General features: G+C 40.9%; 3 protein-coding genes across 6 annotated transcripts; 2 read left to right on the top strand and 1 right to left on the bottom strand.

The window, feature by feature from the left end:
- Positions 1 to 2,088: 2,088 nt before the first annotated feature.
- LOC124411978 lies at positions 2,089 to 9,049 on the top strand. Its single transcript, XM_046891568.1, has 8 exons — positions 2,089 to 2,253; positions 2,481 to 2,567; positions 2,771 to 4,966; positions 5,085 to 5,247; positions 5,356 to 5,516; positions 5,596 to 5,809; positions 5,882 to 6,745; positions 6,833 to 9,049. The coding sequence occupies exons 2-8, from the start codon at positions 2,487 to 2,489 to the stop codon at positions 8,590 to 8,592; spliced, it is 5,439 nt and encodes a 1,812-aa protein (XP_046747524.1). The 5' UTR covers positions 2,089 to 2,253; positions 2,481 to 2,486; the 3' UTR covers positions 8,593 to 9,049.
- Positions 9,050 to 9,987: 938 nt separating this feature from the next.
- LOC124411992 lies at positions 9,988 to 14,794 on the bottom strand. Its single transcript, XM_046891621.1, has 2 exons — positions 14,238 to 14,794; positions 9,988 to 12,777 (listed from the first exon to the last, which is right to left on the bottom strand). The coding sequence occupies exons 1-2, from the start codon at positions 14,659 to 14,661 to the stop codon at positions 11,282 to 11,284; spliced, it is 1,920 nt and encodes a 639-aa protein (XP_046747577.1). The 5' UTR covers positions 14,662 to 14,794; the 3' UTR covers positions 9,988 to 11,281.
- Positions 14,795 to 15,309: 515 nt separating this feature from the next.
- On the top strand, positions 15,310 to 21,035 carry LOC124411999 (plasminogen activator inhibitor 1 RNA-binding protein-like). Of its 4 annotated transcripts, none has more exons than XM_046891633.1 (8): positions 15,310 to 15,702; positions 17,060 to 17,213; positions 17,310 to 17,504; positions 18,010 to 18,021; positions 18,429 to 18,500; positions 18,632 to 19,217; positions 19,251 to 19,295; positions 19,457 to 21,035. In XM_046891633.1, exons 1-8 carry the CDS (start codon positions 15,441 to 15,443, stop codon positions 19,541 to 19,543), a joined length of 1,413 nt encoding a protein of 470 aa, XP_046747589.1. In that variant the 5' UTR covers positions 15,310 to 15,440; the 3' UTR covers positions 19,544 to 21,035. The 4 variants fall into 4 exon arrangements, with proteins under 4 accessions (XP_046747589.1, XP_046747590.1, XP_046747587.1 ...); XM_046891634.1 differs by having other exon boundaries at positions 15,311 to 15,702; positions 18,632 to 19,208; XM_046891631.1 differs by having other exon boundaries at positions 15,311 to 15,702; positions 18,632 to 19,295.
- The last annotated feature ends 482 nt before the right edge of the window (positions 21,036 to 21,517 follow it).

The raw sequence follows: 21,517 nt of genomic DNA, 5'->3' as shown, positions 1-21,517 counted from the left end.
TTTTTCCTTGACAGAGACTTGTTGAGAGTCTTTGTAACTCAAATCTCGATTATGTAAATTTATGTGTACAGGAAGTGATCGAGCTGAGTTGTGAGTCGTCGTGAACTGCGTGAAATCGTTAGTACGAAGTTTCATACCGCGCATCAGAGATTTTTTTAAAGTTCTACGTTATTGTCGTTCACATTATATCTAGGACTGCATCTATCACATTTCGGCACATTTATTCGTTCCCCCGATTATTAAAATAATTACTTATAGTATAGTATTTTTTGACTAAACATTATCACCGTACACTGTGTAAGTCACGACTTATTTCCGGATGAAATTTAACAAAAAGCAAAAATATATATATAATATAAATAAATATATATATATATATATATATATATATACATAGATATTGTAATATGTATAAAGTAGTGCCGACAAAATTTTCGATACACGTGAACAAATTCAAGAAATGCGTACGAATGTTGAAAATCGTATGATTTTATCGGAATTGAATCAAGTTCTGTATATTTGTAAATAGATGATCATATTTGAGTGAATATTGAAGTTACGTGGTGATGAATGAAAAGAATATTGAATTCAATTAATTATGGACTAACGTGTACGCAAATATTTGGTACAATAACGATATAAACTGCACTGCTGTGTAACCGTCACGAGTTCAGTCATAACTATCAAAATATATTTAAGTCGTCATTGTATTATTACGAATTATAGTATACATATTATACATAGATACATAAATGGTACATACAAATATTAGGCTGAATACGTGACAAGATTACGTAAGGCATAATAATATTATATACATATACATTATAACAAATACTATAGTATGTAGTTTTACATATTATACCCACCACATGTGTAGAGTTGCATTCCAACAACTAGATTTTTAATGAAAAAACAAAAAACAAACAGTACGCAAGTAATAAAATCCAAATACAAAATATACGACTTTTATCACGCATATATAGGTATAAGACTCCAGTTTTATAATTCAAAAGAATTCTGGTCACCTAACCACATGTCTAAAAGCATATTCTATGTAACTTTCTTTCTATTCACGTCATACTTTGAATTGCCCAAAACGTTTGTACGCATTCAACGACATTCAAATTGTTCGGTTGCATGCTCCATCAAGTTTTCAAACGTAGCGCCATGCTGAATATCGATATGCCTACTGCAGGCACGGTTTACATATGGAGAATTCAGCTCAAAAGAGTCCGTACTAAATGCAGATTCTCTGGTTTCTAACTTATTGAAAGACAGAAAACTGGGCAAACCGCACTCAATGCGCACCTTTAATAGTACTCTAAGTCGAATCCGCCAATAGGAAGTTATTGATGGCCGTTCACACACCAAAACATCATTTGTCCGTTTTTACTTTTACGTATTAAATAAAGATACAACAATGTCTTGAACACTTGAAGCTGTTATCAGAACGCACCTCAAGTAATTAGATTTTGCAGCTCATCATACTTGCGCTGTGTAATAATTCCCTACTTTATTGATTTCGCTGTTATCGAAATATTTTAACCGGAAAACGCTATTGTACACACCTTACGGTTCGTGGTATTCAAATTTACGCCTGACGGGGCTCGCGGCGGCAATTTGCTGAACATCTGCTTATGCTCAGACGCCACGCGCAGCTCGCTCCGACTGATAATAGTGGCTTATTTATTAGTAAATGATACTGTGGTCAGTTCACATTCTAAATTACATACTATATCGCGTAAAAGTTAAGTCTATAATGAAGGAAAATCACTTTCAATAATTAGCCTCCGATTGATTATCATTGAATAAAATTAACCCAAAAAAAGGGAATAAAACCGACATAAAACATCAATTTTAGATATCGCACTGACTTCGCATTGAAGTCAACGCTTCACTTGCCTTCTCATGAATTGATATGAATTTGGCGCAAAATCAAGAGGTGGGGAGTATTTAGTTTGAGCTCAGACCCGTAGGTGGCGCTGAATATCGTATACGGAAAATTATATCGCTGCCTTATGGAATTCTCCATTCTTCTATCCTTCCATCGATTCCATCCATTCCCGCTCAGTTAGCTCAGTTTTTCGTAAACAAAAATGGCCGCGCCGTAGTTTGAATTTGTTGTCAGTTTGGACTGTTTATCGTCATTATTTATTTCAAAATTAACGTGCTGGTTACTAAATTAGTAACTACCTCGTAATGCACTTATGGTATATTGTCGGTGCATACCAATAACATAATATCTAGGCTGTAAGTAAAGGCGGCATATTTTTAACACATCTTTGAAACGGACATTATATTTAGGTTATCGGTTAAACATGCGGACTCTGTTACAATTCGATGGAGACATTAAGTATTTTTTTTTTTGTCATTTCGCAAGCCCACGTTTACGAATTATTTTTGATAAAACAAAAAACGAAAAAAACTTGATGCACTTTTGTTTAGGTATCTGTCATTGTTTCCTAAAATTGTTACAGAAAACAATGGAACATCAAGGAAAGATTGAAAAATGGATCAACTCGATTCTGGCTGACAAATTGGAAAGCGTTGCAAGCGAAGTAAAGGTACTTGTAGAAATCGCATGTCATGCGATGTGCAGAATTTGGGTTGAAAAGTGGTCAAGATTAAGAAAACTGCTTAATTGTATCTAGCATAATTTGATATACTAGCATAGTGCTTGCCTAAAATGTTATTCCAAATTTATCTGTTAATCGACACGAATAAGATAACTGGAGCTATCTCATCTATTTTTTTCCTTCTTTTTCAGAAACTATTAGAATGGGATCTTCATCCAAAAATGAACAGATTCATCTTCAAAGCTCTGCTATGTCTGTCACACTCAGCAGCACGCTTGCAATCTACAGATATCCAAAATGGGAAAAGACTTTTTAAAATAGCAGACAAGCTATGCTCTTCCTTGACAGAAATACCAGATTTTATAAAGTACTTCTCTAGCCTGTATCACGTCGCTCGAATACTAATCATCATGCAGTTGTATCACGAGGCTATGAATATCATAGTATGGTCTTTTCCTGGAAACATCGTTAACGGCTTGACCCCTCAGCAATTAGACATGTACCCAAAAATTGCCGGTTTGTGGCGTGATGCTGCAGAAAAATTAACCGGAACTAAAACACCCTGCAAACTCGATAAAGCCAAACACAAGCTGTTGTTAGATTTAATAAGTAACGAGTTGAGGGTACTGGAAGTTATAGTTAAGGAGCGTACCATGTTCGTCTTGTGCAGAACGATTCGCTACCTAACAAATCTTGATATTCTACTCGGACAGTGTAAACACAATACTACTAATCAGAACCATCGTAGTATTATAAAGAGCTTTCTATCTAAGATCGATGTAAGTCTGACAGACGAAGAAAAGTACGACGTTTACCAAGACATTCTACGTTTCATAAATTCAACTACCGTTGCTGCCATTACCTCAACGCGGGTGAAAAATGCTCCCACGGTCTTAGCGGGTAGCTGTTCAATCGTTGAAACCATTTTCAGCAGAGATCCGGAACTATGCTTTTGCCTTTCACTCTATAGACACATGGGAATGATACTGTTAGAGTCTATAAATGACTCGATGAAGTTATCGCATTGGAAACTTTCAAAACTAAGAAATGAAACTCTTAAAATTACTCAGATTTATCACGACAGCAAGGCAGCCGCATTAAATATGCGGATGATAGGCTTTATTGTACAGCCTGTATTGGTGCACTGGGAGCGTTATATTGCCGCTAACAATCTTGAATTTTTAAAGGCTACATCGCTGCAGGAAATTCTTGGCGTAATACATCTCATGTTTACTGTTTTAAACTCGAGCTGGTCAAACAGTTGCGAAGTGTGTCGTGAGAATAATTGTGTAATGCGGACGACTACGCATACGGTCACTGTGGTCAGCATGAAGTGTTTGGCTACCCTCTCCAAAATACCTGCCAATGATTTGCTCAGTAGTATATTTCCGTGCGTGCAAGAACTTCTCGAAGAAACTCTCGCGACAATATTCGAAATGAAGTTGTGTAAATGCGCACAATGGTCTGCTCTCTGGAATAATTGCGCGATACATATCTACAACCTGAGCGTAAGCTGTCACAAAGTGGCGTATGAAGAGAGCGTGTACCTCTTCTCCCTTCTGTGCTCTGCTATTGTAAAATTTGAGGGGCTCAAATCGTCAAACATCTTGCTATCCATGAAGAATCCTCTGTCCTATGTCCTCCACAGGCTCAGTAGCGTTCACTATAATCATGGAAGTTACAGAGAAGCATTGACGCTGTGCGCCTTGAATGGCCTACTGAGTTACCGCGATGCCGACAGCAAAGCATTCCGCATGTGGGCGAGCATAAAGCACGCTTGTGCAACGTCATCGGACATCTTATCAATGACCATGCTCGCTTGTCTGCGAGAAGACAGTGACGCTATTTCCACTATTGGGATTAAAGTGAAGCTGGACGATTACGATCTGAATGAACTTTGTATTCAGGAATTGAGGGGCTTGCAAGAGGGACGGTGCAATTTGTCCCTCTCTATGCAGGCCACGCTCGACGAGTTGGAAATTCTCAATTCTGAGGGACTGGTCTACGCTCAAGGAGTTCAAATGCTGGGATACCACATGCTCCAATATCAGTATGACCAGAATTTTGCCGAGTACTTGAAGCGGGCGATCGTAAAGCTGAAAGAAGACAAAATCACCAGCAATTTACACCTTGCGACTGCCGCCAGTTTTGACTTTTACACTTTTGTAGTTAATCTGCACAATATTATAGATCATACAAAAGCTGAAATGCGAACAACTAAGTTTGCACTGTGCGCCTCCAAATCAGCATCTCCCGAGGGAGAGCCCAGCAACAGTGACAACGTTGTGCCTGCGTACACTAAGATCAACATTGGAGAGGATTCTCAGCTTTTCGCCAACTTACACCAGGCCTTGAACAATTGGAGCCTTTGCATTGAAAACAATGTTGTAAGTTGACTGCTTCAAATGATTTCACTTTCACAAAGTATAGAGTTTGAAAAACTGCCGCAACAATACTGACACTAGTAGTAATATCAATAATGGTATCGACTGCTACTCTTCGTAGAATAACCATATTGGAGAATGGCATTCGCTCATGATGTTGCGCACCCTGGTGATTGCTGGGGAATTCTGTCGATTGCATCACTTTTCAATGTTGGAGAGTAAAGCGTGGAATCTGGCTTACAAACTTGCTTCTAACTTGAAAGATGCAAGCACTTGTCTTCAGGGTAAGCTTCTTCGTCGTCCGTTAAATAACCAGTTAAAAACGGCGCACACTTTGGCAAAGAAAAGCATATCGTTTGTAAGATTATAGTTAATAATTTTGCAATACACAGTGGTCGGGCGAAGTATTTCCCTGAGGACTATCGACAGCGACTGGATTAGAACTGCGAACAAATTGATGACAGAACTACAAACCTCCTCTGATACTGAAAGTAACGACGCTATCGCATTTTTTTGCCTTGGTTTGTCGAAATTTTACTTTGAAATTGGCAAGGTATTACACAGCTTCCAAATGCCCCTTTTTATTTGCTTTCAATCTGTTAATACCGTTTTTTTCATCATTTTATTTTCAGCACGAAGATGGGGCCAAACTTTTGGACAGAACTGTGGCGCTTCCGACCGTCCACCCTCTCAAAAATATTCAGCTTTTTTTATTGAGCATGAAAACCGCTCTGCAGAATTATCCATTCTGCTCAAACGATACTAGGAGCAAAAAACACATGATCTATCTCGTCAAATGCTTGTATTCCTTCTTGGTTCTAATGGAATATTCGCCACAACCCAGGGGTGACTATATCTCCTAATTTCAGTTACGATTTTCAGCTAAAATATTCTTACCAATTTTTTTTTATCTCGCAGTGGGAGCTAAGAAAAAGCAGTTATACACTTCTGAGATTCTTCTCACGTGTACAGCGGATCTGTCGCTGAGTATGAACAGCGTGTTGTCGTTCAAGGAGATTTCATCCCACCTTACTAATCGACTAAAGTTAGCTCAGTCCTCGGGGCTTACGCTGCGTGTCGCAGAGTGTCTTAAAAATTTATGCTTCATCGACCTCTCGCGCATGCACCTAGACGATTGTCTTGTCAAACTGCAAGGCTTGGAGTACATTCTTGACATTGAACACATCACGGAATCCCAGAACACAAATAATCCTGAGACCCAGACGATGGGGCTGAATGAACCAGGCTGCAGAGATTCTCGCGTTAACGATTCGTCACCTGTATTCAGGAAGACGGTTTTTAAACAACCACAATTTTTGGAGCATAAAAACTGTCTCTGCTACAAATGCAGCAGCGTTTATTACCAGAATCTTGTACTCGCCAGTACGCGTATCAGGGCACAGCTCTACTTTTTGCAGGGATACCTCAAGGAAGCCATGTCCCATTTCAGTGGGGCTTTCACGCTGCAAAGAAAGATGCTGTGGTCGAAACATCCCGAGACATTTGCTTGGCAAAACGTACCGGAGAGTAACAGGGTGAAACGGCATCCTTGGAAGTGCTACTACAACGCAGTCGAGTATGTTCTATTTCTTATCAACTTCAGTCGGTTTATAAGAGAATTGGACTCCGATGATAAACAGAATGGAATCAGCGTCGCTTTGGAAGCTGTTGATATTTGCGAAAGATTTCATCTCCAAAGTCACCCCATTTACGTATCTGCCAAAGAAATGGTGTTCGAATATCAGTTCTGCAACAGGTTTCAAGATGCTGCTGACTTTGGTAGTGAGTATATTAAATTCTCTGTATTATGTTGTAATTTCATGCGAGTTTCACCTTTCTATTCGTCCAATTTTCCCTTTTCATTTACAGAGTTCACAGTACCTGACCCAGGCAGCATCGATGTGAACAAATACATCTGCACCAGCAGCAATATCGAAACCTCGAAAATCACCACTCCGGCAATGAAGCCATGTGTTAGAAAACCGAGAACAATACGTCGCAACAAAACTCCACCTTTGCTGAAGTTGACCAAAGTAAGCATCGACCTTGACGAGTACGAGGATGTGTCTCAATCACCCAAATCGTCAAGACAGGGACCTCAAGCATCTGGCGATCACGCGTTCCCTAAATCTGTAAGGAGGAAAAATTTGGAAAAGTATTTAGACTCCGCTTCTGATATCGGCAATCCGAACACAAGCACAGGATCTTACCCAGGATATACGGAGGAAAGTACGAATGAAAAAAGGAGTTCATGGATAAACAGCATCGCAACTTTGCTATCTGCGCACTTTTCCGAGCAAGTAGCTCAAATTCTTGCCGAACCAAAATTGAGTGAAGTAGAGATGATCGAGCGGTTAATTGAACTTGCTAAACAGAAAAGAAGGAACGATGACTTTAATACTGGATTCTTAGAATTTGGGCACCGATCCGGCAATAAAAATTATCGAAAAAATTCTTACTTGTCAATTAAAGATGAGAAAACGTTTGTCCGAATAATTAATCTGACCGCTTTCCTGTTCCCAAGCATTTCCAAGCAACTAAGTGAAATTCTCGATGAAACGGGGTTGCATGGCTTAGACAAAAACGAACGGATCATCGAACTAGTAAAACAGCAGAGAGCTGTTTCAGAATTAAAGATCGAATCTCCAGATATTAAGTACCTGTGTAATGCCGAGAATTCTCCGAAAAATTCTCCCTTGTCAATCGCGAAATCTGATGATGTGGAGAAGCTTGCGAGCTCCTTGAAGAACACACACATTGGAATCGAAAACGTGTCAGAATGCATCGTTACCAATGCGCCACATTTACATTCCACTAACGAAGGATCATCGATGCTTGGTTCTGCTTCAAGGGAGAAGTGCCAATACAGTTTTGAAAATGAGAAGAATAACGAACCACTGGTGATAAATCTGTACGAGGAGACTCTGTCCATTGTTAAAAAATCGAGAGTAAGACTTCAGTTTGCAGATGAATCCGAAACAGACTCAGATCAGAGCAATGGTGAAATGGACATCAGGCCTGCGATGCTTGAGCACAGTCGGCACAAAGAGAGATTGAGGTCTTCCGCTAGAGCTCCGAGGTCTCGATCTCAGAGCAGTGACATTAAACAGAAGAGAGATTTAAATGATCCGGATGTCGTCCCATCAACGGATGAAGTGTACGATTCAAAAACGGAAGGATGCGACCTCGATGACAGGAAGACGAAGTTCAGAAGCTCAGCTAGAATAAGGAGCAAGAGTCAGCAGGATAAAACAAATTGTGTTTCAGCGTTTAAGATGGACGAAGTGAACGATTCACAGTCTGAAATCGAAAGTTCCAATTTGATGGGAGAGGAGAGCTTGCAGTCAAATACTTCAGACCTAATTCCGACTTCAGACCTCGAGGAACAGGCGATGATTGAAATGCCAAGTAAAAGTAATACGAAAACATGTAGAATGAGAAGTTCAGCTAGAATTTTGAGATCCAGGTCTGGATTGAACGGAAACACATCATCGAATGTGAAAACTTCGAATGCTACAAGTGGCATTTCAGCATCGGGTGTTGGTACACCGACAGAACCGACTAAACGTGAAACCCGTACGCAAAGAAGCAAAACCCTGGCGACATCGAGAACGAAAGCGTCCAGATGATTTGTGATCAGTCGTACGTCAGTATCTAATCAAGTGAAAGGACGATTTTTCTATTGGTATAGAATGTATCCCAATGTTGAAAGTTAATGACATTCTATGCGTAATGAAGTCAGCGTACTAATTTGACTCTTTGATCACTGATTAGTTTGATCGTGATCACTTATAGATTGTTATTATACATAATTTCAGAAAATGTAGCTAATGAGCCCAATAATTTTTTTTTATCATATATTTAATCATTAGACATGTAAGCCGAACAATATGTTTATCATTTCAATTTTGTGTACTCAATCGATAGATGTTTAATTTAGAACTGTATCAAAGTTTTTCTGTTCTAGTACATGGTCAAAGAAATCTAAAAATAGCTTTTACTTTTAATCGAATGTCAGCTTGGTTATTCGCATTCTCACATATTAACGGTGAGCTCCGAATCGATGTATATCACCAATATTTGTAAAAAGATTTATAATAATAATAAAAAAATTTCTGTAAGATTTGTTTTTTAATCACAGATTTGGAAAAAAACCCGTAAGTACAGGTACCGTATAGATTTTGTGTGAAAATATTTATTAAAATATAAGATATATGTACATCTGGTGGTAAATTTGGAGCTGGGTGAAACGAGTGTGTAAGCTCCTCTGAGTTTGCGACTCCCTTCCGTGAGTTACAACGATTTATGCATTTATTTATAATAATAATAATAATAATAATAATAATAATTTCAGATAAATAGTAACTAATTTTGTTCCAATTAAATACTTAATAAACTCGAGTCATAACATTGTTACCATAATAGCTGTAAATTTACTTTAGCATTCCTGAACATTTTTTTTTCTCACTGTTACAACTAAATATCACACAAAATTTCATTGCCTTGTAGAACAAAGCAATATATCGTAATAGTTCATACAATAGTAATAAATAATTCGTTTTTCCACACTGTATGCTGAGAAGTAAATTGGTCCTGGCTTCTTTTAGACTAGTATCTACTTTATTTGAGATGCGTAATCGAACAAATAACTTGTTGAATAACTTTAGTTTTGCTAAACAAAAAAAAAAGAAGAAAATCTAAAAGTATTTATCATCTTTTGAATAGAAATTACGAATCAACCCTTTGTAGTTGATATCAAAATCGATATACCAAAAAGCTGCGACACTTTCGGGTAAAAAGAAACAGACTGAACAATATTTAAATATCCAATGATACGGCTCATCGTTTTGACCTTACATACTCGACAATTTTCACTGACTTAAAGCATATTCTATCACCGAAGGCATCACGTATATAATTACTTTTGAACTTGATCGAGAACATTACATATTACTCCTATAAATGAAAAATTAACAACATAACGATCTAAAGGAATTTTCAAAAAAATCCCACTGCAGCTTGTCTACTTCGTTATAGTAATTCACCTTTTCGTGATCTCATAAGTTTCAGGCAAGACATTAGTAACAACTGCATATTACTCAATTAATAAAATCATCTTTACAGGTCTTTGGACAGGGTTTCACTGCCGAGACTTCCACCATGTACATACAACTTAGCGCTTAGCTCGTTTGTAGAATAGCAACAGGTACATACAAGTCGTCATACTTTCATTGTACAAATTCATGTCACAACATTATATTATAATTAAACGTTAATGATATATTCTTTCCTGAAGTCGTTAATGTTTTCTATTATCTTTCTATTGCCAAAGGTAACAATTCTCTCAATAATTAATACAAAGAATCGTAACGGATAAGAAGCAACCGAGCTACCTGACGGATGAATGGCAAATGGCTTATTCATTTATACCATTTGAAAATTATTTCCCTTTAGGGAAATGATCGTCGCGTTATTTGATCAGTTTTATTTTTGGTCCATTGAATATTTAAAACAAAGCATGCATACTCAGCCTGATCACAAAGTAATCAAACTTTCGTCAATCGTCATGTTCTCACATTCCAATGGCTTGCTTCCTAACGAGAGATGGCAACTTTTGAGCACACTTCAGATCTAATCGCTACTAACGGTGCACATATGATCGTACAAATATATGAATCAGAAATCAGGAATGTGTGGCTAAAGATGGATCGGGAAAGTTTAGCTCACAAATTCAAAAACACATTAACCAGGCAGAACCTAGCAGCCAGTATTGACAGCCAAAGTTCTAATGTTCATTCGAATAAGGCAGTGAAATCTGAAAGACTTTTGATATACCTTGAACCCCCGATACTTTTGTAGAATTAGAAGGATAAAACCAAACTGCATTTTCTATTCTCAAAAAGTTGAACATGTTTGGCTGCTATCTGGCTGCTAGCTTCCGCTTCATCAAATTCAAAAAACACATTATCAATCATTGCAAAGATGTGAACAATGTGGAAACGCTCTTGAATCATACGGTGAAAAACGATTCCTCAACAAATGCTACAAGGAAATGGCAAAATATATATTTTCTCAAATCAACATTGTGGGGCTCTTTGAAGCAAAATGTTGTACATGGAATGAGCGATTGATCAACAATTGACTATTCTTGAATACAATAAGGCTTCAGTCGGATTTTGGGATGTAACATTTGATCTTAAAGACATTACAGCCCAAAACCAGTGAATAATTTGTTAAAAGAAATTATAATAACGGAGACACGAACTCTTTTGTAGATTTAAAGAATACGAAATGGGTTTCCAATATAACGATCACAGTCTAAAGATGCGTGTACTGTTTGTTGGCAGGTAATACAAGGGTTCTCGTTTCTTTGTTCAGCCCCAAAACTCTGGCAGCTTCCTGTTGGGTTTTGGCGAGTTCCATGAGCGCAAGTGCTCCAAGCCACTTCTGGTTATCTTCAGGTATCAAATCGTCCTGCTGTTGCACTTCCTGCTTAATCACAACAACTTTTGGACCGGTTCTTTCATTGACGTTGACCTGATTCAATGCTGTGTTATTGTTCGGGACAGCTTCCTTGACGCCAGGGTTGGCGCAACTTCCAGCCAACATCAGGACCGTAGGTCTTCTCTCGTTTTCCCTGCTGCAGGACATCGCTGACACGGAAGAGAGTTGATTTGAATTATTCTTGACTGGGGTGAAATTTGACGAAGGAAGTTGCTCCTCCAATAATGAGTTTGTCAAGGTCCAGCGGGGACTCGCGGCTATCGAAGAGACGTTAAATGCTTTGGTATTTTCGCTGGGCACGATCTCGCACGCCAGTGAATCCCAGCAGTGCTGATTGACGGAGGAAGAATTATCACCGAAGCCGATCTCGGCTGAGCAATTTTCCACAGTGACTTCATTGTCAATGGGAGGCACTTTGATGGATAAATTCCAGGATATATCCGAGTTGGGATTAGACCCCAGAGATACAGAATCCAATATCTCCGTCTCAGACTTGTAGCACAACGTGTCGTTGAATGTGCTCAGGCTTGAATCTGAAGTCTGCTCCGCGATGCACGAACCTTCGTTGAATGATGTGCCGAACTGAACCCGTGGAATCTCAATGTCCAATTGAGCAGAGTCAGAGTTTTGTTGACCGTTAGACGGCGGATCCCATCTTAGCGGCTTTGCGAGCTGTTGTTCAAGGCAGGCTTCTCTTAGCCAGCGTTTCTTTGGCTGCAGTCTATCCAGTGGTCTGCGAACCGGAGTTATGGGGAGTTTGCTCATCTGAGTCGATTCTTCGTCTTCGGACATCTGAAGCATGGCGCAGGCTTCCACCGGATCTTCGTCCTGACTTTCCTCTTGGCTGTCCTGGCTTTCCCCGCAGTAGAGCCTCTGGTTGGACTGAATTTTTCGCTCCACATTTTCTTGTTCACCAGTAGCGTCCATCATCAGGCCTTTTCTGGATTTTGTCCTCTTGTGATTGTCCATACTGCATTTCCACGCCTTTTTCTTCCGCTCATTTTTCCCAGTTGGCGTTCTGTCTTCCCTTTCCCTCGACATTTTGTACCGCTCTAGCCAGCGTGTGACGTCGTGAGGCAGATCTGTATTGCCGGTTACCGGCTTGAGCACAAAGTCATCGGATCTCGTCAACGTCGCGTAAGGATGATCCGGGCAATGACGATTCGCGTGAGTAAACCTCATTTCGCATCCAGCTTCCGTACACAAAAATGGTTTTTCTCCCGTGTGAAGACGCTGGTGTGTTTTCAACTGCCCGGATTGCGTGAAGGCTTTTGTGCAACCCGGATAATCGCAAGGATAAGGTCGTTCTCCTTAAACATAAAAACAGGATACAAATAAAATATCTGCTATTATATTGGACTCGGGATATGTAGTCAGCTACTCTACATCACTTTGAGATTGCAATTTTAGAGAAGATAATCAAGTATAAAAATTAATCTTCAGTATTTTCACTTGCTAATGTGTCGGAGGCAGAAGAAACAGAATTGTCAAAAGGCTTTAATCTCAATTCTCTGAATTTTCCAAGGAATGTATTAGGCATCTTTTATCATCCCAAGTGAAAACCTCTGCTGACAAAAGTTACGTGATAGAATCCCAGGCTTTCTCTGCCAAAAATATCAATTTTCCACATCAACCGAAAATTACTAATATATTCGTTGTAATGTCCCAATATTATTAAACTTGATATCATAAGTATCGGAATGTGAATTCTGAATCAGTCAAATTTGGTATGAAATTATTTTTTGAAACTATGCATGCATCAAGTCTACACTAATGTTTCTGATGTTGATATTAATTTCCCTATGTTTATCCGTATGGTCACGATTTATGGCCATATTGACAACAAGTGATGAAGCAAAGGTGGCCTACAGTCACTTGGTGATAGTGACAAAGATGAAATCGTTCTTTCGTATTTAAATTTCGAACGCCATTGTTGCTTCCATTCTAACTGCCCTGTTTCCACCTGTTAATAGTCACAGTTCATACCAGCGGTCAGTCATGACTGAATGATAGATTTTCGGTGCAAAACGTGACTTAAAAGTTGCTCTCTAAACATTTTTCAATGACTTTCATCTATCCATCCATGATCTTTGTTCCGTACCTCCACATGTCTTTGCTACATTGTATCGGGACAAAGAAGTGGGAAAAAAAAAATGAACGGACATCTTGCGAGCGTTCGATCTTTCAAGCTTTGTGATGGAGAAGCAAGAAAGTGAGAGTATATCAAATCGAGAGAGAGAGGGAGAAAGAGAGAGAAAAAGGGCGAGAGGGTGCGAGAGAAAAACTACGAGCAGCCGAGAGCTAGGAGACAAGAGAATAGTGATAAAGTAAAGCGAAAACGAAGAAGAAACAAGCGGCAATCGCGTTTCATGGAAAGTCTGAACCCAGTACTTCGGCAAGTGGCGAAAAGCGGGAAGGAAGAAAAGAAAGAAAAAAGGAAGGTTCGTTGCGCTGCGCCAGCTCCTTCGCGTGTTACGTTTACGTTACGCGTACGCCGGTAGGATTTAATTCGCTTCGGTGTACGCGTGACGACGGCGGCTACAAACCGAACGACGGTTGGCCCGCAGAAGGGTGAAGGGGGGGAGGCAGGCAGGCAGGCAACCACGTTCCCCCCTTTTCTCCCCCCGTGCGTCCCTTCCCGTGGCGATCCGTTCGCCACACACACGCGTGATGCCCGACGAGGAGACGCGTGTACGTGAAGTTAGGTATAGTAATGTAACGCACAGCGTACTCTGCCGGTGGCGTCTCTCGCCCGGTGTATTATCTGTACCTGTGTGAGTGCGCAGGTGCGCCTGAAGGCTCTTCTCCCTCGGGAAGACCCTGTTGCAGAAGGTACACTTGATGCTACTCGGTGACGTGCTGCCTTGCTTCATCAGATTCGTCAAAGCATCGGCCCTCGGCCGACCGCGGCGATGACTCTCCGAGGACGAGGAACGTGTACCGGCACCTCCGCCGTCGGCGTTCCCGTTTTCGTTGATGCCGGTTCCGGCGCTGCCGGATCCTCGTACGGCGGCGACGCCGCGATCCCGGTATTCCGGCGACGAGCACGAGCTCCCGGGGCTGAGGTTCACGTTCCTCGCCTCCTCGCCCCAGTTCCAGGGGTAGAGCATCGTGTCGCACATCGGCGGGCTGCAGGGAAGTCCGTCCTGCAGGCCCAGGGCCCGCGACTCTCGTTTTGGCGTATGCAATTCCATCGATGCTCGCTATTTGCGACACCCACAAGCCTCGATTCACACTCTACACAGTCCTCCGCACCCCAAACACCGGTCTTTAATTCAGCATTAACCAACCGCAACGACGCCACGCGCGCTCACAACGTCCGCACCGTCTCGTTTACCGCGTGCAACTGATGTTAACCGCCAAAAATATTTATAAATTTTCGCGCGCGCCTCCCAGCGACGATCCCATTGGCCGAGGGTCGATGTGGGCCGGGCTTAGCGTCGCCGACTCTAACAGAGTCCGTCGTATTATTTTACATTTCACGGTATTTAAACAAAACCTTGCCTCGAGTTATCGTTTATTCGGCTTATCAGCGATCAGGGATTTAGCGCGGTGTCTTTTCCGGTTAGAAAATTGAAATTTGATAGAGTTATTTTCAGTTTCTTTGCCCGACGGAGAACCGCTTATGGAAATCGTGCCGGCTGGTGGCGCCGCGTCCGTTCCGAAATAACTCAATTTATTATAAAAAGGGTGAATTGTTTATAAAAAAGAAATATCGGCAAATTAATTTTCTCATTTTTCTCATCCCGTGGAATGCAGAAACATGCTAATTTGAGAGTTTCTCGATTCGGTGGTGGGAGAAGGATGCGCTGGGGCCGAGACTCGGCCGCGGTTCCTGCCCGAGCACAAACCTCGTGGTGATCTGCCTTCGACTCGGCCATATTGGAATATTGGATGTCTCTGTTACACAAGGGCTCAAAAGTAGCCGTGAAATTTTCGCATAATCCTCGACGAAGAGAGGATAAAAGACGCCATGGAGAACACGTACAGCATCGCCGTCGCTAACAAGTTCCTTCTCGCCCTGGACGAGGACGAGGACCCTCTGGAGGTGCTGAAAGCCAAGGAGCAGGAAAAAGAGGCAAAGAGGAAGGAAAAACTATCCGAAAAAGAGAACAAGACCAAGCAGCCCGATCAGCCTCCGAAACCTGCGGCCAACAAGCCACCGAAAACCCGCGTTATTAAGGACACCCAGCAGCAGCCGCCCTCGAAAAACCAGGAGCCGAAAAAGGATCAAGGTTAGTTTTATACGCAGCGCTCCGCGCCTCGTGGCGCCTCGTACATGCCGCGATGATCTCATCGCATCTACCCGCCTAGCCACGTGCATTTATCCCGCTCTCTGTGTCTGGAAATTGTTGAAAAATTAGGAAAACTGCATTTCCGACCTTCGCTGATGCGTTCTCATTTATTCCGCATTTTGTCAAGCTTTCCCTTATTTCTCGCGCCTCGTGTCACGTCCATCTTATTTTCGTGTCCTCGCTTTTATGCTTACCTATCGTCGCCGCGTAGCGCTGCGTTTTTACGCATACACGACAAATATACGCTATGTAATACACATATCGTTGCTCGTCGTTACCCGAGAGCCAGTTGCCCTCGCCTTTATTCCGCCTGTAACCAATCATTCTTACAATATTTATATTGGTTCTATTGAATCTGCTAAGTTGGGTTCCCTGCCGCTTAGTTGCACATTAAACCCCCCCCCCCCCCCCCCCAACCGTTTCCATTTCACTGACTAAGAATGCTTTTGGTTCTGCCGTGTCGCAATTTACCCTCGTGGACTTCACTACCTTATAAGACATTCGATGTACAACATTTCAGTTTCGCTCAATATTACTCAATAGATTCAAACTTCTTCTAATTTTCAGTTATTTTGCTGCGGCACAGTTTTTTCTCGTAACACAAGCTTGATTTACTTGCAGAGTCGTTCTGCATGCTGATATTTCTTGTATAGTAGTAAAATGCGTAAATAACTCAACTTTCTGGCTAACTTGTTCAAGGTCTGAAACAAAATGCTACTTCAATTGTATACAAATTATGTGAAAATGACTGGCGATGCAGTTGGCGCAAGAAAATGGGATTCGTTATCACATAATTTGTATAGAATCGAACTTGCATTTTCATTTGGAATGAAAACATGTTAGTTGGAAGGTAAAGGTATTTATGCATTTTACTGTACCTGTACTAATTGAATAGCCCAGGTGACGCCATCATTTGATACCACCAAATTTCGCGAACCTGGATTATCTAGAGCAATCCTTTATCTTAATGTATTAAAAAATTATAATATTCCCAATAAAATGAATGTTACTTGTATTTTAGCCATATAAATAATTTTTGTATTAAAATTTCTTGTGTAAATGGAATTTTTGCAAATCCACGGTAACATTCCAGAAGCAATTTCAATTAAAACACGAAACCAAGAAAACCAACGTGTTAGAAATCTACAGTAAATAAAATTGCTGGATTCGGTCACGTTAGGTATAAAAAAAATTTTTTGCACCTAAGCCTAACTATTTTTCTATGATTAACTTTTTATGTTAATTAAAATTTTTTTTTATTGTTCAAAAGAATATCTGGCTCATTCTTTGTAAACAGTGGAAAAGAAGCCTGCGGTAAGATCAAGCGGCGGCGATCGCAACGTGAAATTTTCTGGCGAGTCTAGAGAAGAGCGTAACAACAGGCGCAACCGAGAGGATGGCGACCAACGCACTCCTCGCGGCCAAGGAGAACCAAGACGAGGACCTTCTGGGTGCGTCAATCTATCGATGCGATATTCTTATATTGAACTTTGAATTATTTTTCTCAAATGAGACACAGGGATGTAATTTCTGTTTCTCTATTACAGAGAGGGTCGTGATAATCGTGAGTTCCGTGGTTCAGTCGGTGATAACCAGCGTGGCGAGTTTACCGAACGCAGAGAACGCGGAGGTGGAGCTCGAGGAGTAGGTGGCCGTGGACGTGGCGGTACTCGGGGAGGTCGCGGAGGTTTCGAAAACCGTCCAAAGCGCGATCTCGACCGTCAGTCTCGTTCAGACAAGACGTAAGTTGTGTATCTCGGACGACCGCTATTGTGCCTGTGTGCTAAGTCTTGATGCGATTCATTTAGAGACGGAATGTTGCGCTGGAAAATTGAGCTTGTCTTAAAATCGATTCATGTTAAATTGCATTTTGGTTTTTTTTTTCTGGCAATACTTTCAAGATTGTAAAACTATTCAATTATCAATTATTGTTGCGTAATATATTTCCATCACCTTTTTCTTATTATATTTGTAGGATACTCGTTTCCCAATTAGAATTTGTGTAGTCTTTTGAATAACCTCTGAAATTGCCAACGAATTTAGGTAAAGGTTGTATACAAACACGAACTGTAAGATACTTCTATCGCAGATCCCGTTTTTAAACAGATGTAAGCTTGCCCATTGAACATGGTAAAAACACGTTTACGTTAGCAAAACACAATCTGCACTAGAGTCAACCCTTAGAGTCCAAGTCTTTTCCACTTTTCAAACGATAATTTGTGGTGTTCTCTTGTGTATGTCTGCAAGCGGGCAGCCGAGGTAAGGATTTTTACCATGTATGTCTCTGCATGCGAATGACGCACTTGTTTCAATACCACTCTGTTAAAAATGTGCAAACTCTCCCATCTTTCTCGTCGTACGTGTAGCAATGGAATTATCTCGTTGCTTATTGTAAACAAACTACCATTAAACCAACACAGATTTCTAGATAAACTAAAGCTCTTCAAGTATGAGCAGAAGAGCTTTGAAATAAAGGCTGTTAAGCTACGTTTTTTAATTTTCATAATGGTGAACATATGAGGCAGACGGAATTGCTGTTATATCAGAGATAATTTCAGCTATCTAACCTTTACACTAACCAGAAGCTCAACTTCACTGTTGCAAAGTTCGTATCATATAGTTCACTGGCTCATAGCAATCATTAACCAGAAGAAAAATGCTTACAGCGGAGTGAAACCTGTTGACAAGAGAGAGGGTGGTGGGAGCCACAACTGGGGAACTCATCGTGACGAAATTGAGTAAGTTATTTAACGACCTGCTCAATTTTTTCCACATTTTATTTGTCACCATAGCACATTTTATTTGCTGAATAGGGCTCGTATTTTCTTTTTTCACAATTAAACGAATGATATTGATATTTTGCGCGCAGAGAGCAGATGATCCAGGAAACCCAAGACTGGAATGCTGGTGAAAAACCTGATGCAGACGTAGCCCCGGTTGCCGCCGAGCCTAAAGACGGAGAAGCTCCAGCTGCAGCAGACACTTCGGCGGAAGAGAAGCCTCCAGCTGAAGAGGAATCGCGCGAATTGACTCTTGACGAGTGGAAAGCTCTTCAGAGCAACCGTGCAAAGCCCCAATATAACCTGCGCAAAGCGGGCGAAGGCGAAGATCTTACTCGTTGGAAGAAGATGTACGCTCTTGAGAAAAAGAAGGAAGGAGTTGAGGAAGAAGAAGACGAAGAGGAGGAATACGATGCCGCTGCTGAGTATCCGCAACGTGTCGGCAGGCAAAAGCATGTCCTTGACATCGAATTCCACTTCAGTGATACCCGCCGTGGTACTGGAGGACGTGGAGGTCGCGGAGGTCGCGGCGGACGTGGTGAACGCGGGAGCGGCGGTCGTGGATTTGGAAGTCGCGGTGGCGCTCCGAGGGATGGAGGCGATCGTGGCGACCGCGGAGATCGTGGAGATCGTGGAGATCGTGGAGATCGCGGAGATCGTGGAGATCGTGGAGATCGTGGAGATCGCGGGGACCGCGGTGATCGGGAACGCGAACCGCGTGACCGTGAGCGCGAGCCGCGCCCTGTGGCTGCTGTAAGTGTTGAATTTGATATTGATGAACGGAGAGTAGATTGTCAAAGATGTCACCAGTCACCATTGAGATATGCGTGATATAAAATTTGCAGGAAAATTTCATGTCATATCCACGACGAGTTGAGCAGATGGTGTGAAAATTGGTGATTTTTCTGTTTCAGCCTCAGCAGCCGGAACAAAGATCGCCGCGTGGGCGTCAAAACGCTCCGAAGGTGGACGACGAACACGACTTTCCCTCCTTGGGGTAAGAGCTGTGGCCCCGAAATCATGCAGCCCCAATATCGCCACAATCAGTCCCGCATAAGTTCGCTACACACTTGCTATTTTGCATAATACACATTATATTGTGAATGACGGTCAGAAATAGTAATTAACGGAAAAAAAGAAACATTTCATACGCACGCACTCACGCGTGTTGCGCGTGTGGCGACCCACCCACCCTTATACACACATATGAAGTACAGAAAAAGTTAAAAATAGAAAGAAAAGAAAAAATGCGGGTGATTATAAAAAAAGAAAAATCCCTTATACTTGTGAAAAGCTGTGTACGGCTGTATGTAGTTTGTAAGAGGCACTAGTCCGAATGGAGAGTGAGGAAGTGAAATGAATGCTGAACGCCTTGGTCTCTTTACACACACACAAACGAAAAATAAAAAAAAAGGAAAAAAAGAAAACAATAGTAATTAGATTGACAGTAATTGGTAATCGAATGACAGTTTACTGGCTATGAGGTTGTGGCCGAAAGAAATGAGCTATAAATTTTTACGAACAAGTACTGGTTACTTGAGTAATTTGACAGACAACGGTATATTTGAACTTGGCACAACGTGGTTTCCTCTTTTTATTTTTACCACGAAAATGTCATGTAATCCTGGGTGTTTCAAACTACTTTTTTTTTTATTTGTTCCTTCATCTACGTAGCATATCTCGTTTTAACGTTACACCGGTGGACTGAACTAAAATTGATGAAATTAGAAGCCATCGAAAACGCGAACTACCCATACGTAACGACACGCGTAGAGTAGTAATAGGGATAATAATAGTAATAATAATAATACTGATAATGTTAATAATTCTTTGTGGAAACTTTTAAAATGTTATACCTACCTTCTCTTTGTTTTATAATTTTGATACAATATTCGAGAGGGAAGGAAGGAGGAAAGACGAGAGGACGCCTTTCTCTGTGTACATACTTGGTCGTTGCGCGCTGAGTAGCACCGGCGAGGATTTTTTTTTTTCATATGCGAAATATGTCTTTCATTGCGCGCGAAATATTTGACAAATCTAGATATTTGAAGGTAGAAAAGAGAACGAAACCAAAATTTCCTTTTCTTTCCAACACTTAACTAAATTCGTAACGAATATGTGTGTTACGAAGAACTATGTCAAAAAAAAAAAAAAAAAAACGCGACCGATTCATCTCAGACTTGAGACTCAACTTTACATTTGTATGACAGACCCCCAGGAAACCGGTGAAAAGATAGGAGTAAGCGAAACAAGATAAAACAATCCACACAGCATATTGATATGTTATACTTTTTACGCATCATTCGTCATACTTTCGATTCTATGAATTCTGCTATATCTATTAATTATTTACTATGTTTGTTATATATTGAAATAAACCAGATGAAAATTCACAACCTCTCCATAATGAAATGATGTTACGATATTTGAGACTTAGGGTATATGTGTAAATAATATAACATTTACAAATAAATTGTGACAAGACTAGCGAAATCTAAACGCATTGATTTATATCGCTACCCATCTAGTTTCGCTAGGAATTCGACTTGAGCTCCCTTCGCAAAAGTATTCAGTATTACAGAACTGTGTGCTATTCACAGGGTGGCTACAAACCGGGAAATCGGGATTATTCAGGGAATTTCGATGGTCCACATGGAAAAACGAACTTTTTTATATGTATTCTTCAAACTTCGACCATGTTTCGTAAATTTAGGTAGGCTTGCTTTAGAAAATGCTATTATCTAATTTCTACCCTTTCCCGTTCTCCCCCTTCAATTTCTGGAGCTTTTGGGTGTAACAGTCGCCTAACTTCACTCAACTTTTGTGTAAAAAGTTCAGGGAATTCTGAATGTTCTGACGAGAAAAGTTGCGGAATTTTGTTTAAGCAAAATGGTCGCCACCTTGCATTTGAACGATTCTATGGAACTTGTTGAATGCTCCACGGTACACTATAGATTGTGTTCCATTCGGTTATT

The sequence above is a fragment of the Diprion similis genome, chromosome 10 (genome assembly GCF_021155765.1).
Source record: "Diprion similis isolate iyDipSimi1 chromosome 10, iyDipSimi1.1, whole genome shotgun sequence".
NCBI classification, from domain to species: Eukaryota; Metazoa; Arthropoda; class Insecta; order Hymenoptera; family Diprionidae; genus Diprion; species Diprion similis.
The sequence above is the reverse complement of the archived record's forward strand: the minus strand, read 5'-3'. Positions and strand labels throughout refer to the sequence as shown.

What these genes read in the sequence shown, in the direction of transcription:
- LOC124411992 (XM_046891621.1), bottom strand. Translation starts at nt 14,661, where the DNA reads ATGGAATTGCATACGCCAAAACGAGAGTCGCGGGCCCTGGGCCTGCAG. An exon ending in GCACCTGCGCACTCACACAG is followed by an intron (nt 12,778 to 14,237) that starts GTACAGATAATA and finishes TTTATGTTTAAG; the next exon opens with GAGAACGACCTTATCCTTGC.
- LOC124411999 (XM_046891631.1), top strand. Translation starts at nt 15,441, where the DNA reads ATGGAGAACACGTACAGCATCGCCGTCGCTAACAAGTTCCTTCTCGCC. An exon ending in GGAGCCGAAAAAGGATCAAG is followed by an intron (nt 15,703 to 17,059) that starts GTTAGTTTTATA and finishes CTTTGTAAACAG; the next exon opens with TGGAAAAGAAGCCTGCGGTA. An exon ending in ACTCATCGTGACGAAATTGA is followed by an intron (nt 18,501 to 18,631) that starts GTAAGTTATTTA and finishes TTTTGCGCGCAG; the next exon opens with AGAGCAGATGATCCAGGAAA.
- LOC124411978 (XM_046891568.1), top strand. Translation starts at nt 2,487, where the DNA reads ATGGAACATCAAGGAAAGATTGAAAAATGGATCAACTCGATTCTGGCT. An exon ending in TTTGCATTGAAAACAATGTT is followed by an intron (nt 4,967 to 5,084) that starts GTAAGTTGACTG and finishes TACTCTTCGTAG; the next exon opens with AATAACCATATTGGAGAATG. An exon ending in TTTACTTTGAAATTGGCAAG is followed by an intron (nt 5,517 to 5,595) that starts GTATTACACAGC and finishes TTTTATTTTCAG; the next exon opens with CACGAAGATGGGGCCAAACT.